This window comes from Lutjanus erythropterus, chromosome 15 (assembly GCF_056507025.1).
Source record: "Lutjanus erythropterus isolate fLutEry1 chromosome 15, fLutEry1.hap2, whole genome shotgun sequence".
Classification (NCBI taxonomy): domain Eukaryota; kingdom Metazoa; phylum Chordata; class Actinopteri; order Lutjaniformes; family Lutjanidae; genus Lutjanus; species Lutjanus erythropterus.
Window position 1 is genome coordinate 11253559 of NC_139331.1, and position 16004 is coordinate 11269562.

Below are 16004 nucleotides of genomic sequence, written 5' to 3' on the forward strand. Positions count from 1 at the left end.
TTTTAATCAACTGGCATCTATCACTAAACACTGCATAATAAAGCTTAAGCTGAAGTCTGGGTTTTACTGTGGGGTTTCTATTTTTTCATTATATTTAACTTTTTTTAATATTACAAATTCATTATTTACTTCTCCGTGCCAGCATTATATTATCTACAATCATCTACTACTGTGTAGAGAGTATAAGGCTCCCGGAGCGTTGTTAATTCCGTATATGGGTCGTCATATTTACAGTTGGCCTAATTCAGTAAACAAGATCACTGAGCATTATAACGCTGATGCGATCAGTACAAGTTTATTTTCCTCTTACCACCTCTAAACTACATTTCCCAGCAGCAGGCATAATTATTGGTCGTCATATTCGACACGAAATCTCGCGGTATGTGCGGTTTGACCCTGCCCTATGTCTCGCGCACTCGCAGCTCCAACGCTCAGTATATAAAGCAGAACAACGACGGAAGGAGGACGGCTGGGGAGTCGCAGCCCGGGATTGTAAATAAGACCGTTAAAACTGTGTTTTATTTACAAAAGTGATGCCGGCTGTTTTAAAATATCGTTCCCAGTTGTTTTAAGTCGTTTTTCGTACTTTTTGGCTCTATTTCTCGCCTATTTCCGTGTGGTTTTTACACTACGCGTATAATGGCGAGCTCGGCTAACTCGAACCCAGTGGTAAGGATCAATCTCTAAGGATTGTCAGCGGGGAAAAATGGGGGTAAAGATGATGGAAAAGCTGTCGACGAGCTGGTTTTTATTTATTTCAGTACAATTAATCTGCTTTAACAAACACTTCACTGTTATATCAAATAAAATTAAGACTTAAGTTCAGCCAATCGGCCATTTTAATCAGTTTTCGAAACTAGAGTGTTCTTTCAGATAAAACCACCTGGTAAGAGCAATTGCTATCGTGAGAGGGAGCTGTATTTGGTTTAAAAAAATCAGAAAATAAGTGAAAATTGTGTCAAGTTTAGCCTTACAGGATTAAAATGCATTTTTAAAAAGTAAATTTTGGGCTGTTTGTCAGATTGGAGCTTTCAGGAGTTGACCAGTGGTTCATTTTAGGGTCTTGGGCTTCTGACATTGTGTGTATGGATAAATCAATTAAAAATATAGATTATCTGTATGTTCTGGTTTTGCTGTTACTTTAGTTAACTGTCACAGCACGGTTTGTGTCGATGTATCGGTTATGAAAGGACAATTAGAAAATATAAGCTTTTTTATTTATATTACTGTAATTTTGATATGCAGATGTACGCAAAGCACATCGCCACTATCCACTGCGAATGAATTAAGCTTATTTTGTTGACAAATTAAAGTCTTTTTTTTAGCCGAAAGTCGTCAACGCTCAGTGTAACGCCTCATCATTGTGTCCACCATTCCACGACAAGAAGGCAGGGTTGTCGTCCCAAACCACCACTTTTACCCATCTCATAACAATTTTCTCCTTCTCCCCACCGAGAAAGCCATATTACATAGTCAAAACTGAGCACTGATAAGATATAAAACCGAAAATATACTCCACATTCCGCCACATGAGGTACAATGTACGGGGCCGTCGAGAGCGCGCAGTTCGCCGCTCCGTAAAATGGCTTCCACGTCTCCCCTCGCTCCGGTTCTGGCCCTCCTCCTTTCTGCTGCCTGGTTTTATACCGCCATATTGGCTCTCTAATATAGACTGCCCGGGATGGGAAGGTGCTACTCGACGCTACGTCACCGGCTCTACATATAAACACCAGACTGTGCTTTAAATAGTGGAGCAGACGGGCCGAGGGGGAGGGAAGGAGAGACCGAGGTCCGTGCTGCGGACATTGGGGACAATGCAGCACAGTGCGGTGGCCTGCTGCGTGTCTGTCGCTCTCGGGGCTACATTGTGCCGCTTTTCTTCTGCTGTTGACGGTTGTGTCGTCTGTAGACCTTTTAAACGGGTTGTTGTTGTTTTGATGTCTGCGCCATATGTGCCACGGTATCCCGAGAGACGTGCTGTATATGTACCTTATCGCTTGTGACAGACGCATATAGAGCTGGTTCTGATGGATTAGCAGGACAAACCACAGAGCCGTGCATATGTTATAGCTGAATCCCAGATTTTTTTAAACATGGACTAGTTTCAGAGTTGAGCTATCTCTGTACAACAGCTGTACAGATTACCCTATTATACTTATTTATGTTTATTTAGCAAGATAAAATGTAATGTATCATTACACGGTCTGTTATACATGGTGTTACTGCAGCTGTGAAGCACTGTTTGTACCTGATGTTTAATTAAAGGTTCAGTGGGTAAGATTTTGTTGTATCTATTGGCAGAATATGGCATAAATTGAATTTAATACTCTTAAGCATGTCACCTGAAATTAAGAATTGTTTTTGTTACCTTAGAATGAGCAGTTCATCTACAGAGGGCGCAGGTTCTCTTCCACAGAGGCCACAGTGTTTCTACTAAGCTTGTCAATAGTATTGGAAGTACTGGCAGTTGTTGAACACCACATTTAAAACAAAACAATATGAAAGTACTTAAGCCATGAAAAAAGAGATGCAAATGCTCATTCAAGACTTCAATTCAGTCTTTACTGAAATCGGGTTTGCAGTATATAAAACTAGACAGTGTTCAGCGGTGTTTTTTTCTGTACCAGCATCCTGTTTTGTGTGCCTAAGACTTTTTTTTATTTTTGCTATCTTAGGGTGCGTTCACCAAGGTTCATTTTTTGAGACACTGTGCACATCTGGTTAGTTTTGGTTTCACATTGCAATTGAGTAAACATTCCAAAAAACTTGACAGGTCATTCTGACGTCCTGCTGTGGACTGCGTCTGCCTAAATTTGACATTGGTTTGTAGACGGGTGTGTGTCTGTAATTTGGCAAGTAGCCTGACTTCTGTGGCAGTGTATGGAGAGACATGAATGAATAGATTCCCGTTGTTGTCACCATAATATTATTGTTATTATTATGGCACTACTACCAACAGTTCCACCATGAAACCACAACTGTAAAGTGTCCGCTTTTTTATGAGGTTTGATCAGTTGACTCTTTATGAAGTCGTCAGGCTAGATGACAATTAAACACGTGGTCTCGTCCTGTCCTCGTGCTCCCGCAGCTCATTTCATTTTTCCTTCATCTGACTCTGATGACATCCCATCATAAATTTCCTGTTACTGGTCCGAAAGTCTGAACCATCCAAAAAACAAACTGAATTGTGGTTCAGTTTGAACCAGATGAGACCCAGACCAAACTCCAGGACTATGGTCTGGACCAAAAATTACACCTGTAATGTATGGACATAAATGTGGATATTGCAGGAGCTAATTTCATTGTCTTTAAGTCTTACCTTCCTGCGACACACCTGTGACACATTCGGGTGTGTGGAGACCCCCGCCCCCCACCATCACCCCAGTATTTTTGCCATGTGCAAATTTCGCTGCCATTGTAGTTGCTCAAACATGCTTGGACAGGACGGGTGCGGCAAGGGGTAATTAACTGGTCACAGCTAGATGCCACTAAATCCTACATACTAAGACACTCAATAGATTATCATTATGTGTGTGTTTTTGTTTTTTTGGCTGGTAAGTGAAGAAAATCTAACAGCAACTTGTGACTGGTGCTGTGTGTCCTGATCATTGTAGTAAATCCCAACTGGTAAACAGATCACAACAGAAAATAGTACATAGTAATGAAATGTTTTTTTCTGTCCTTTTTTTGTGTTCACTTCCTCATAGCCTAAACTATATAAGTCTGTGATTGAGGATGTGATCAACGAGGTGCGAGAGCTGTTCCTGGATGAGGGGGTGGATGAGCAAGTGCTTCTGGAGCTGAAAACGGTAACTGTCCCCAGCACTATTGTTCCTCCTGCATACAAGCCCTATAGAGGAAATGTTACTCGTGCTCGTGTGGTGAGGTGTGCTACTCAATTGTATAGCAGGAACTAGCTGGTTTCAAGCTGCTATATGATTTCCCAAATGTCAGCTACACATTTGAGAATTCCACTTATACAGTAGTGAAGTAAATCTTTGTGAGAATACCCCAAATGGATTCATTGTTATAATGAAAGTGGTACATGACAAACTATCATGAAAACCAGGAAAATCCATGTTGGAACCAAATCAAACCAATTCTAAAATGGGGTTTCTACAGGTTCTTAAAAAGTTTAAAAACAAGTTCAGAATTTGACAGGTCTTAACAAACGAATGAATGAAATTCAAGTTACTTTTGTAGAGCTGAAGTCTTCAGTGTCGTTCTTAAATTACGGCTTAAATTTAGCTTGTTGAGACCTACAACAGCTACTGGTTGCCCTTTGCCTCATGTTTGATAAATGGTTCCTCTCTTGTGACTTGATGCTTCAGCTATGGGAAAACAAGCTGCTGCAGTCCAAGGCAGTTGACGGCTTCCACACCGAGGAGCAGGCAGCCCTGCAGGCCGCTCAGCAGCAGCAGCAGCAGCAACAGCAGCAGCAGGTTCAACAGGTCCAGCAGGTCCAGCAGGTTACCCAGCCAGCACAGACCCAGCAAGTCATCCTGCCCCCTCAGCAGCAGCAAGGTTGGTCAGCACTGGCACGACTAAAGATCTGACATCTGTTAATGCCATTTCTACATACCACAAAAATGCCCATTTCAACATGTCTTATTCAACCTTGTATTCTTCTTGTCGTGGAAAATTGCTCTATTAAAGGGATTGCTTGACAGAATGTGATACTCAAAAAGTGAAGTTATTATGCATAACTACCTGATTAGATTTTAAGAGCTAGTAGCTGATTCAATGACTTGACCAAATCAGTTCTCACAGATCGTTCTTTGCTCTGTTCAATCTAATTTCTAAGGATACTATTAGTAGCTTTATGATTTAAACATTTTTCTCTTCACAGCTCCCCAGCAGCAAGTCATTGTTCAGGATTCAAAGATTCTACAGCACATGAGTGCAACAGGGATGGTAAGTTGATAATTTAGAAAATGAACATTAAGTTACAGTTTGGGCTCCTTAATTGGAATTTGTAAGACATCGCAATCCAAATACTAGAGGGAATTTGCTTGGGAAGTGAGCGTGATGTATTTTATTACAGCTTGTGAGTATGGCAGATGTTACCCCCTAGTAGGAACCAGTTGTTGGAGAGGATGTGGAGAACAAAAAGAAAATTATACAAATACCTTTTTTTAAATGTCCATTGGTAATACTGTTAAGGGAAGACGTTTAAGAAACATTGATGAATATCTTTGAGTTAAATGAACATCTGAAGCCAGAAAATTAATTATGATATTAATTTACCGGGGACAATAAACACTACTGACATCCATCTTTATAACATACTGCATGTGACAGCCATGAAGCAGGTGATGAGGACATGGAAACAGCAAAATCCACTAAACTACCACTATGGTTAACAGCAATAGACCATATTTTAGATGAGGAAAAATTAATGTATACAATTAGAGATGACATACAAAAATGAATAACATCTACCCTAAAGATAGACTTGGTAGAATGTTTAATTGTATTAATCTAACCCAAGATTTGTAGTAGATAGGCGTGTTTGAGCAGAGGGGCTGGGGATTTATCTGTGAAACCCTTGAATTTTCTGTATCTGTCAATTTTGCATCATTTGCAAATAAAGACTTGTTTTGTTTTTTTTTTAAAAGTAAGCAAACCAAAAACTATAGTTTATAAGCAGTTATAGACAGTTTGATGAAGGGCACTGAATAAAACTATGCAGAAATATCAATTTTAATCAAACAGATTTTCTTTCTGTTTATTCTCAAGATTCTTTTTGTTACTTGATTAATGTAACAATTAATTTACGTAAAATAAATATCAAAAACTTGTCTCCTTAATATTTCAATGTTTTATTTAATCATCATTCTTAAATATATGAAGCACATTGGAGAAAAGATATTTGTGAAATGTCAAATTTTTAAATTTCCACCCTGTTTAATAGACCCTATTTGTCAGATGCCTGATAGGAAAAATACTGGATCTCAGATTCAAAAAGATTTCTGTTAACCCTGTCCCTGAACTGGAGAATCTGTATTTTTATTTAGGTATTTGACTTCAAATTTGAAATGGTTATGATATGTATTTAATTTCCCAGAGGAGAATTATGCAGTTAAGATAATCACTGATAAATGTATCTTTATCAGTTGGGTGAGGAAAATAACAAAAGCCACTTTGTGTCTCATACATGGCTGTCAAAGTAAACAAAAAATGCAAAACAGCTGAATAACAACAGTGGATGATGTATGGTGTTAGTATACTGTAAGAGAAGCAGTGCAGAAATTACTTTGAACATGGGGGCAACGAAGAAATATTTAAAAAATCAATTAAGTGCCTACTACTATATTATGTTTGGGTGGGGACAAGAGTAAACAGGATGGTGCTGTCTGTCTGACCTGACAGCACTCCAGTGTTTTCACCTGAAGTGGTCGTGCAGAGCAGTTGTAGTGCACTGATAAGCTATATCCAATTTGCAGAGCTTATAGAGCACCGCATCGTTCGATCCCTGTCTAAAATATTCCCCTCACTTCTGAGGATCCCAGACAAAGTCTTTTAGCTGCAGCGTGTTCTCCAAGGGAATCACGCTTTGACTGGGCGCTGCCATCGCAATGTGCTGACTTATGTAACGGTAATTAATGAATTTCCGTTCATGATCGCGTTGATGAGTCATAGAACACATTGCAGTAAATGCAGCCAAGCACAGCACGTCTTTTTGGGGACAAACTTGTCTGTGAGAAAATGCCATTTCTGATGTCTTCTTTTGTTGCAGTACAACTTCTACCTCAAAAACTTACAAGCACTATATTAATTTGCTTGTATTGAGAGAGAGGCAAGAATTCAAAATTATTGCATGCTTTTTTGCATGCACTTTTAGCAGTCAGCAAAAAAGAGGAGGATTTTAATGTTTCTTTTCAGGCCTTTTTTCTTCAGAAGAGGATGACTTGTCTAGTAAGAGACAGATGGGGGGGCAGAAGGACATGAAAAGCATGAGAATAGCAGAGAGGAAGAGACCTGGATTGCAGCGTCGATAAAGCTGGAGATAATACATCCTCTTACATGCTCCTGTTGTGTCTCACACACCGACAAACACACCTTTTCCTTCATCAGTTTTAATTTCGCACAATGGAGCATCAACACTTTCTTCCTTTTTATGCTTCCTACTCTCGACACTTTAGTTTGGCCAGCCATCTGTTAATGTCAAGGCTAGCATCTGTGCAGTTGTAGTAAACCTCATTTTTTAGTCTTAATTCTCAAATGCTGTTTTTAAGCTTCACTTGCAAATTTCTAACCTTTCACCATCAAACCTGGCAGATAAAACGAACAAATGCAAATGAGTAACGTCTGCTTTTATCACGACAGCCAAGGGAATACAAGTATTAGCACTTTAATTGTGAAGATGTTGTGCTGTATTTCATAAATATATTAAAATCCCTCCAGAGAAATGTACTTAACACTAAAGTCAGAAATACCTGTGTAATTTTAATACAGCTATAAAGCATTTACTCCTTGACAACCTTCAAACTTGTTTTCCACATTCTTGAACTCTAAAAGCCTGCTGTAGGGCTTTTGCCTGTGGAGTTGGTGTTTATGTTTATGTACCTCATTGCCGGTGTGTTCTCCTTTTCTCCTCTAGAGTGCAGCAGCTACTGCAGCAACCCTTGCTTTGCCCACAGGAGTCACCCCATACCAACAGCTCATCACCAGCCAAGGTAAAACACGCTCACAAGTTTACCTGTGCATCAGATTGTGCGGACACACTTAGATATCGAAAAGCACTCGTGGCTCTACTGTCTTGTGGTCTCTCAGGTCAGATCCTGCAGGTGGTTCGTGCTCCCAACGGGGCCCAGTACATCATCCAGCAGCCCCAGCAGCAGATCCTCCTGCAGCAGCAGATGCAGCCTGGTGGTGTGCAGGCACCGGTCATACAACAGGTATATGCCCTATTACACAGGAACACCTAGCTTCAGACAGTGTTTTATTATGAGACAGGATAGGTGATGAGTTTATTTTGAGTGTGTAGTCTTTTTACATAGTGCTCCTTTAAATTCAAGTTGATATAAAACTTTCAATAAGCAGATTGTTACAGTTACTCCCTAATTCAAGTGTTTTTTTCATTCACTGGATTGATTGCAGATTTGCCAGTGATGTCCATTTAATTTCGCTTGGGACACCTCATACGTATCTAAATATAGACCACTGATCATACCTGCTGCAGGTACATATCATGTATTGGTGGATTCATCATAATTATCCCTTTCCAGCATGCTTGGTATCTCTGGGCGTATCTCAGCCAAAGTTGCCGTAAAGTAAATGAATAGATTCATCATAGACAGTCATAGATGGACAGTTTTGATATTTCCACTTCTTCTACTTGGTTTGTTTGGTTTTTTTTAAACATGTAAAGGAACAACCCGACCACGCATTTGGGATCAATAGGAGCTTGTATTATGAAATTTCATGACCTGAGGTGTCTCATCTTTCATACGTCCTGACTTTATTTTGCACACATTTTATTCATGGGGTGCCACTGTGTCTGTTAATTTAACCACTTGTGCAGAAAAATATTTTTTCACATGAATCCATTTCATATGTGGGAAACCTTAGAAAATATAAAAAACGGAATCACTTTTGAGGGTCTTCCCTCTGGCCTGAGGCCCAAGTACCCCTAGTGATAATCTAAAGTATTGCAGAGGGTATGTGAGTTTTTTCTTCTATTTTAATTTTGATTAAAAATATATAATTTGTGCATAATTCCTAAAATAATTACACCAAGTTCAATAAAAAATGTACGTTTGATTCAGTCATATTGTCTTGTCGGTATTCCTTTTTTTTAATGTGATCATTAACTGCAGAAAACTGTCAACTGTTGTAAAACCTCACTGAGGAAGAAAACAACAAACGCAATCATAGTCACAAAGAGCAGGAAGCCAGTTTTGGTATTGAATGACAGACGAAAATGAAGAAAATGGATTTGTGGTTGAAATGTAGCCATAATACAGCTGAAAACGCAGAAGCAAAAAGGATGGGAAAACAGAGCCAACAAAATACTGTCAGCATCAAGAGGAATATGTTTGAATGGTATTTACATTATACAGCCTTTTTTCCTACCAAAAATGTTTTGGGCTGCTGAGGGGGTACTAACTAAAACATTTTTCATAGGAGAGACATTGAAAAAAGTTAGAGAACGACTGACTTTAGCGAGGCCTTTGAAAACTAAAAACAGGTGTCTGTATCTTGTTTATCTTTGGTCTTAAGAACAACAATCAATAGCTCATAGTACAGAATATAATCATGTTGACATTGATATCCTGTGTCTGATCTGACCATGAAAAATAATACTGTTTGACTGAACAACTGTGGTGTTTCAGCAGTGGAAGAACCAACTGGTGGAAATAATTGAATTATGGGAAAAGAAATGTCATGAAAACAGAATAATTTCTCAACTAGTCAACCCTCCACATTTTCCCTAAGAAATATTATCCATGACCTTTATATCAGTCACTTCTCCAGTTGAACCAGCAGTAGTAAAATGCCATTTAAATCTACCACTGCGCCATTAGCCAGAATCTGACTTTCGCTGCGTTTCAACAAAACCGCATCACTGCTTGAAATTTACAGTAAGACAGTAGACCAATATTTATCTTTTGTAAAACATGGCTTCTTCTTGTTTACTGTGTCTGTGCAGGTCCTGGCTCCTCTGCAGGGAGGCCTGCCCCAGCAAGCAGGAGTCATCATCCAGCCGCAGCAGATTGTCTTAGCTTCAGGAAACAAAGTCCAAGGCAATACACAGGTCAGCACTTCTTCAGCTCCTTCATTACTGATTTATTTGATCTTTTATTAGTCAAAATCAGTGTCTGTTTTAGACTGAAGTATGTTGGTTGTGTTAATATTACTCCTAGCATGCACAAAGGTGGACAAGAAGCTTGATTTAAAATTGTTTATTTTTTTTATATCTATTGATCCCATATTAGGGCTGCAACTAACAATTATATCTAATAAGCTAGTTAGATGATTGACATTATCATTTGCTCCTCTTGGGTCTTTTTCCCGTCAGGTGATGCAGGCAGCAGCTATGGCGCAGCAGCCCGGTCAGGCAGCTACAGCTCAGGTCCAGCAGGTTCAGCAGGCCCAGGGCGCAGCTGCACCACAGGCCCCGGCCCAGCAGCAGGCCCAGCCCCAGGCTCAGCCCCAGCCTCAGCCCCAGCAGCCTCCCATGATGCTGCAGGTGGACGGCACCGGAGACACGTCCTCGGAGGAAGACGAGGATGAGGAGGAGGAGTACGATGAAGATGACGAGGAGGAGAAGGACAAGGACGGAGGAGAGGACGGGCAGGTGGAAGAGGTGTGTTCTGGTAGGAAAGTCTAACGGACAGAACAAATCCTGCTGTTTAATGGCAGCTGTAGTACAGTGTTGGATGTTGTCAGGCTTGGCAGAAATAATTAGAATTGCTCTTAGTGAATCAGTGTTTGAAAAAAGTTCAACAGGCCAGAAATCAATATAATCTAAGACGTTCCGCTCGTGTTCAGGAGAATAAAGATGTCATACTGTATAATGACATTGTCTCTTCCCTAGATAATAAATATGGATCATTTACTGGTGTGATTCCCCTACAGCAAAATCAATGGGACATTTCAGCTTTCCAAGCTCAGCCAGTCTTTGTTTTTTAAGGCTTTATAGAGCAGAAACTCAGCTTCAAAGGCTTTTGCACACGTGCACATGATTTAATGTTGAACTTGTTGGTTTGGTTTCATCATCAGGAGCCTCTGAACAGTGGGGACGATGTCAGTGACGAGGAGGACCAGGAGCTGTTTGATACAGAGAATGTAGTTGTGTGCCAGTATGACAAGGTAAGAAATGATCGTTTCTGTAGGAGAATCAACCAGCATGTAAAGATATGCAAGTGCCAAAGTTGTAATTCCCTGATATCTATCTGTGGAAGTCAGTATTGAAAGTTTTTTTGTACATTTGAAGCTTCTGTTAAGGTTTTTGAATGACGATTCGAATGTCTGTCATATTATATGGTGTCATGACCCTCAGGTCTTTAAAAAGTCTCATTCAATTATCTGAATTTGAACTTAAATGGACACTGGACCTCAAAATCAAAAACATATACATATACTATACAAAAGTCATGACCTGGTGACTCAGAATAACCCACAGACCTTGTTGTGAGCAGTTTTATGTAGGAACTACTTTCTTTATGCAGTAATCTACTGGAACTAGTTTAGAATCTACCAGATATATTTTCTTTATAATATAAAGAAAAACAATTTTACATTAAACTGCTAATGATTTTTTTTTTCACATGTATTTTTTTTTTTTTTTGCAGCAGAAATCACTTTTGCATTACTTTTCATACATGGCAACAAGGTCCTGTGACTGTGTAGCGGGCATAATAAATATCAACGTCAGTCTTTTGTCCTAGAATCTCAGAAGAGATTTATGGCAAAGAAAAATAATACCGGATAAAAATTATTATTACTATTGTTTTCGTTTTTAACTGTGGTATCGAATTGGGTATCCTTGGGCCTTCTTCAATATTCTATCATCAAACATAATTTTGATTGTTTATGTCTCAATATCATCTGATTTAATGTGATGAAGTGAAATAATCATTTTGAGCATATATGGTATGTATGTAATTATGTAATTTACCACAGTTGTAAGGTGCTTGAAGAGCTTGAAAATACACCTTGAAAATTCTTAAAGTGCTTGAATTTGACTTTGGAAAAGGTGTTCACTGGTTTTTGGTATCAACTACTGAATTTCTGGTATTGTGATATCCCTAGAAACTGTGCAAAATACTGGGTTTAAACAGACTGGATAGACACAAAAAAGCAAAACAAAAAGCTGTAAAAAAACAAAAAGCTGAAATGTGATGATTTAGTATTCGTATGCCAAGGTTGTGAATGAAGCCTGGAACTCTTCAGTATGATGGATATAAACTGTGTTTTTTGCCTTGAGTGCAGCGTTTAATCTCCAGTATCATACAACCCCAAGTGTATTATAACACGATTTGATGCTTATAAATAAGTATTGGTGAATGCTGGGTAATATCTCAGTGTTTGTGTCCAGCTGAGCCTTCAGTGTGTGCAGGTTAAAGACATTAGAGCCTGCGTCTTCTGTAAGATGAAACAGTGTCCATCTGTCCTTGACGCCCACAACCTTCATTTCCTTCTCTTTGCTCCCCAGATTCACAGAAGTAAGAACAAATGGAAATTCCACCTGAAGGACGGGATCATGAATCTGAATGGGAGAGACTATGTCTTCTCCAAAGCCATTGGGGATGCTGAATGGTGAAGAAGTAGAAACAGAAAAAAAAAATCAGGAGCAGGAATTCTGTAACTCCTTCTATCCAGTTAACAGACACTTCAATATCCTTCCATATCCTGTGACTGGATTCATTTCAGGAAACTTCTTCTGAGTCTCTGAGAACTCTGACAAACCCAAAGGACTGTGAGGTACTGTAAAAACCCGGGTGTGGTCAAAAACAAAAACAAAAAAAAACAACAACAACAAAAAAAAAACACTCAACTAGCCTTGCAGGATGAGAAACCTACAGGGGAAGGGGAAGCCTGCAAACAGAGCATTGTTTATCTGTTTTTGCTTCTTCCAGGCTTCTCTTTCTTTTTTTCCTGAGAGAATTCACCTACATCAGAAAGTAAAGCATTTCACATCGTACAGGTGTAGTGGACCAGGGTGACCTGATCTGACCTGCCCCGCCACAGGAAGGTCAGAGGTCATTCATTATAACCCCGTAGATGAGAAACACCATCGTGATGCACTGTAGTCGGTTGACTGGATTGACTCGTGTCTACATTTAAGTCCAAACTTAGTGCCACCAGTCAAAATTGCTGCCTTTAGAACGGCCAGAATCACCTTTTTGGCTTTGAATTTTTTGTTCTTGGATCATAATTCTGTCTCAATTCATGTTTATGATAATGGTGCTCCAGAGTGTTTTATGTAGTTAACAACCTGTTTATTGTTTTAAGCATTTTTTTAAATGAAGGGTTAAGACAAAGAAGGTAAAATTACAGGAATTCTAAATTAAAAGTTGTTTAAAAGCATTTTTTAATCTTCTAAGCAGTGCTGAATCCAAGAAACTACTGTTATTTTCCTCATCGGCTTCTCTGGAGCTTCATTCCATCTGTATCCCAAAACAAAAAAAGAAAAAGGAAGAGCAGATCCAACACTGAAATCATTTAAGAATTGTACAAAAATGTCTGAAAGTTTGTCCTGTTGGTGTATCTTCTTTGCTCTTATTTTAGTTCTCTGCAGCCGTCTGAAAATTTGCACTGTCAAGTTTATCAATGTGTTGTGAAATCAGTCAGTCACGTTAATCAGTAGCCACAGCGTGCTCTGTCTTCTGTCCATTTGTGTGTATGTGCGTGTCTGTGAGACAATGACTGACTGTGTGGGAGTGTGGTGAGTGTCTGTGTGTGTGTCGTCACCGCTTTTCTCTGGAACTGTCTATTTCTCTTGCACACCCAATAATCTCAAAATGTCACAGTTGAAACAGTTAAATAGAAAATTAGATGATTTTTTTTTTTTGGTGGGGACAGGATGGAGTCCTTTTTTTTATTTATTTATTCCTGAAAGTTCATGAAATGTTCTATATTTTGAAGAGGTTGGAAAGCCGCACCAAACTGTGCTCTTATAATCTAATAAGTGTTCCTTTTTTTTCTGTTGGCTGGACAAAGCTGCATTATAACGCTGTGTTCCCAAACCATTTCGTCCACCATATGTTCTCCTGTGCTTTCATTTTATCCATGAATTTTAAATAAGAATATTTTCTATCGAAGTGAGTTGAACTCGGGGGCCCGTGTGTTTCTCTGCAGTTTGTTTTTAGTGCCCCTGTTGCAGCAATTTGAAATAAAGTATGTGTTTTTTGACTGTTGTGTTGATTTGGTTGATGGTTGACTCCATAGAATAGTGTGTGTTTTTTGAAGAAACCGCATCAATACCAAGGAAGCACTGAAAAAGATAACTGGTAGAACCATGAAGTGAAAAATAACATATTTCATACATTTTCATGATCTAATTGGAATAAATGGATTTTATTTAAGATTTTTCTTTCCCCACTAAAAAGTAATTGCATTTCTTTTGTGTTATGTTCACTGAAAACAGCAGTTGTAATGTTACGTTTAAATAGACACTGTTACAATGGCCCATCACCATCCTCAAATGACACAAAATGTACCATGAGACTAAAGTTTCCAACACATTTCAAGTAGAGCACTGTTTCAAGAAAAAACATCAGAGAGAAATCCCAGGCTTTCAGGTCAGCATTCAGTAGCTTGTCATTAATTTGATAATTAGTCACCAAAATCTGCTCATAGTTGGTTAATTACTTTACGTTAATCTCCTTATCATTGAATGTTGCGTGTGCCTTTTGAACTTTATTTCAGTTTTCCAATATTTGCAAATGATAGATGAGCTGATGAGAGGGATGTCTATTAAAAATGTATTCACTGCTTTCTAATTGTTTTGTTGTGTGTGTTCTAGCTGCTGTTCAAATGATTAAGGAATTGTATTGTTCTTATTATTCATTTAATTTTTTTTTTAAATTAAATCAAGTTTGGAAAAAAGAACTCAGAAGCTTGTGCTTTGAATAAGTCTCTTTGGCAAAGTTGACTTTTCCCCAAAAAGAAAATGTAACTCTTGCAGCATTTTAGTAATTTTAAACAGGTGAATAAATCACTGTCAGTGTGGACTTATTTATTCAGACCTAATAGTCTTCAAGCATTTGATATATTACCTTACTACACTGGATATCAACCTTTTTGCCTGACTTGCCTCCACAGCTCTATCAGATGAAGTCAAGTGCCCCTTCATGAACACCAGCTCCATGCTCAGAATGTCTTTATAGTTCTCTGTTGAATTGAGTTTCAAACTGGATGTTACTCAACACTATTCATATGTACATTAATATTACTAAAATACTATATTTTTATTCACACAAATTTTTAATGTTTGCTTCATTTATCCATTATTACTTTCAGCTGTTAACTATTCACCATTCATTTTTAGCTAACTACTGTAACAATTTATTAATTACTTTCAAATATTTCAACCTTTCATCCTTAATTATAAGGCTACTTATTAAAGCTAACATGTCTGCATAAAAATGTGGACAAACCCTTGACATGTTACAAATTTTGTTGAGTTGCCTACTGACATGTTTTGAACACAGAGAAATCCGTATTTTATTCAAGATAACAGTGTCTCCTGCTAGCTGTTGCTAGCTAGCTGGATATGTGTCATGTGTCATAGATTGTGAACGAAAGTCGGTGAACATGACCAAATGTAACGTGAATAAAACTTAAATATTACCCCTTTCATGAACATGGTTTCTGCCTGAGTCATGTTATATATTTTCATCATCTAAAGTGAAGAAAACTACATGATCCAATGCTACTTCACAAAATCATCAAACTACATCTTTTGTTATTGTTTTAAGTGAGAAAGACCACCAATGACAGAATGAAAATATTCTGTGATTAACACTACCCATTACTTTTGGCAATTCTTTGCTTTTAGCTAACTATTCATACATTACTTTTAAGTTCTAAGTCTTTCATTAACTCTTAGTTTTAGCTAGATTTCAACCTTTCCCCCAATAGGTCTTTTTCACAGCAGCCATATTGACATGAGATAGCAGAGTAAACACAGGTGCTACCAATAATATTAATTAAGATTAAGTTCCATTCAAGTCAAACAGAGTCAGGGTGCTGCTATTGTGCTTGTTGGCTCACTGGAAAGGCTGCTACACTGTTGACTGGGACCTAAAACAAATAACACTTGTGTTTACCCTGCTATATCTCATTCTAATATGGCTGCCATGAAAAAGGTCTCTTTTAACTGTTGGTCCTTTACTTTTAGCTATTCCTTCTTTCATTGTTTTTTGGCTGGTGCATTTATCCTTTACTTTTAGCAATTGTGACCATCCATTATTTACTTGTATTGTTGTAACAATAGCTGTTCCAGCGATTCAACATTACACTTATTTTTAGCTGTTTTCACGGCTTTGCTT

General features: G+C 38.4%; 1 protein-coding gene across 1 annotated transcript; it reads left to right on the forward strand.

The window, feature by feature from the left end:
* Positions 1 to 419: 419 nt before the first annotated feature.
* gtf2a1 (general transcription factor IIA, 1) lies at positions 420 to 13863 on the forward strand. Its single transcript, XM_084737303.1, has 10 exons — positions 420 to 669; positions 3708 to 3809; positions 4332 to 4524; positions 4850 to 4914; positions 7604 to 7679; positions 7777 to 7901; positions 9656 to 9760; positions 10025 to 10312; positions 10729 to 10818; positions 12164 to 13863. The coding sequence occupies exons 1-10, from the start codon at positions 640 to 642 to the stop codon at positions 12269 to 12271; spliced, it is 1182 nt and encodes a 393-aa protein (XP_084593429.1). The 5' UTR covers positions 420 to 639; the 3' UTR covers positions 12272 to 13863.
* Positions 13864 to 16004: the final 2141 nt, after the last annotated feature.

What these genes read in the sequence shown, in the direction of transcription:
- gtf2a1 (XM_084737303.1), top strand. Translation starts at nt 640, where the DNA reads ATGGCGAGCTCGGCTAACTCGAACCCAGTG. An exon ending in CGGCTAACTCGAACCCAGTG is followed by an intron (nt 670 to 3,707) that starts GTAAGGATCAAT and finishes ACTTCCTCATAG; the next exon opens with CCTAAACTATATAAGTCTGT. An exon ending in AAGTCCAAGGCAATACACAG is followed by an intron (nt 9,761 to 10,024) that starts GTCAGCACTTCT and finishes TTTTCCCGTCAG; the next exon opens with GTGATGCAGGCAGCAGCTAT.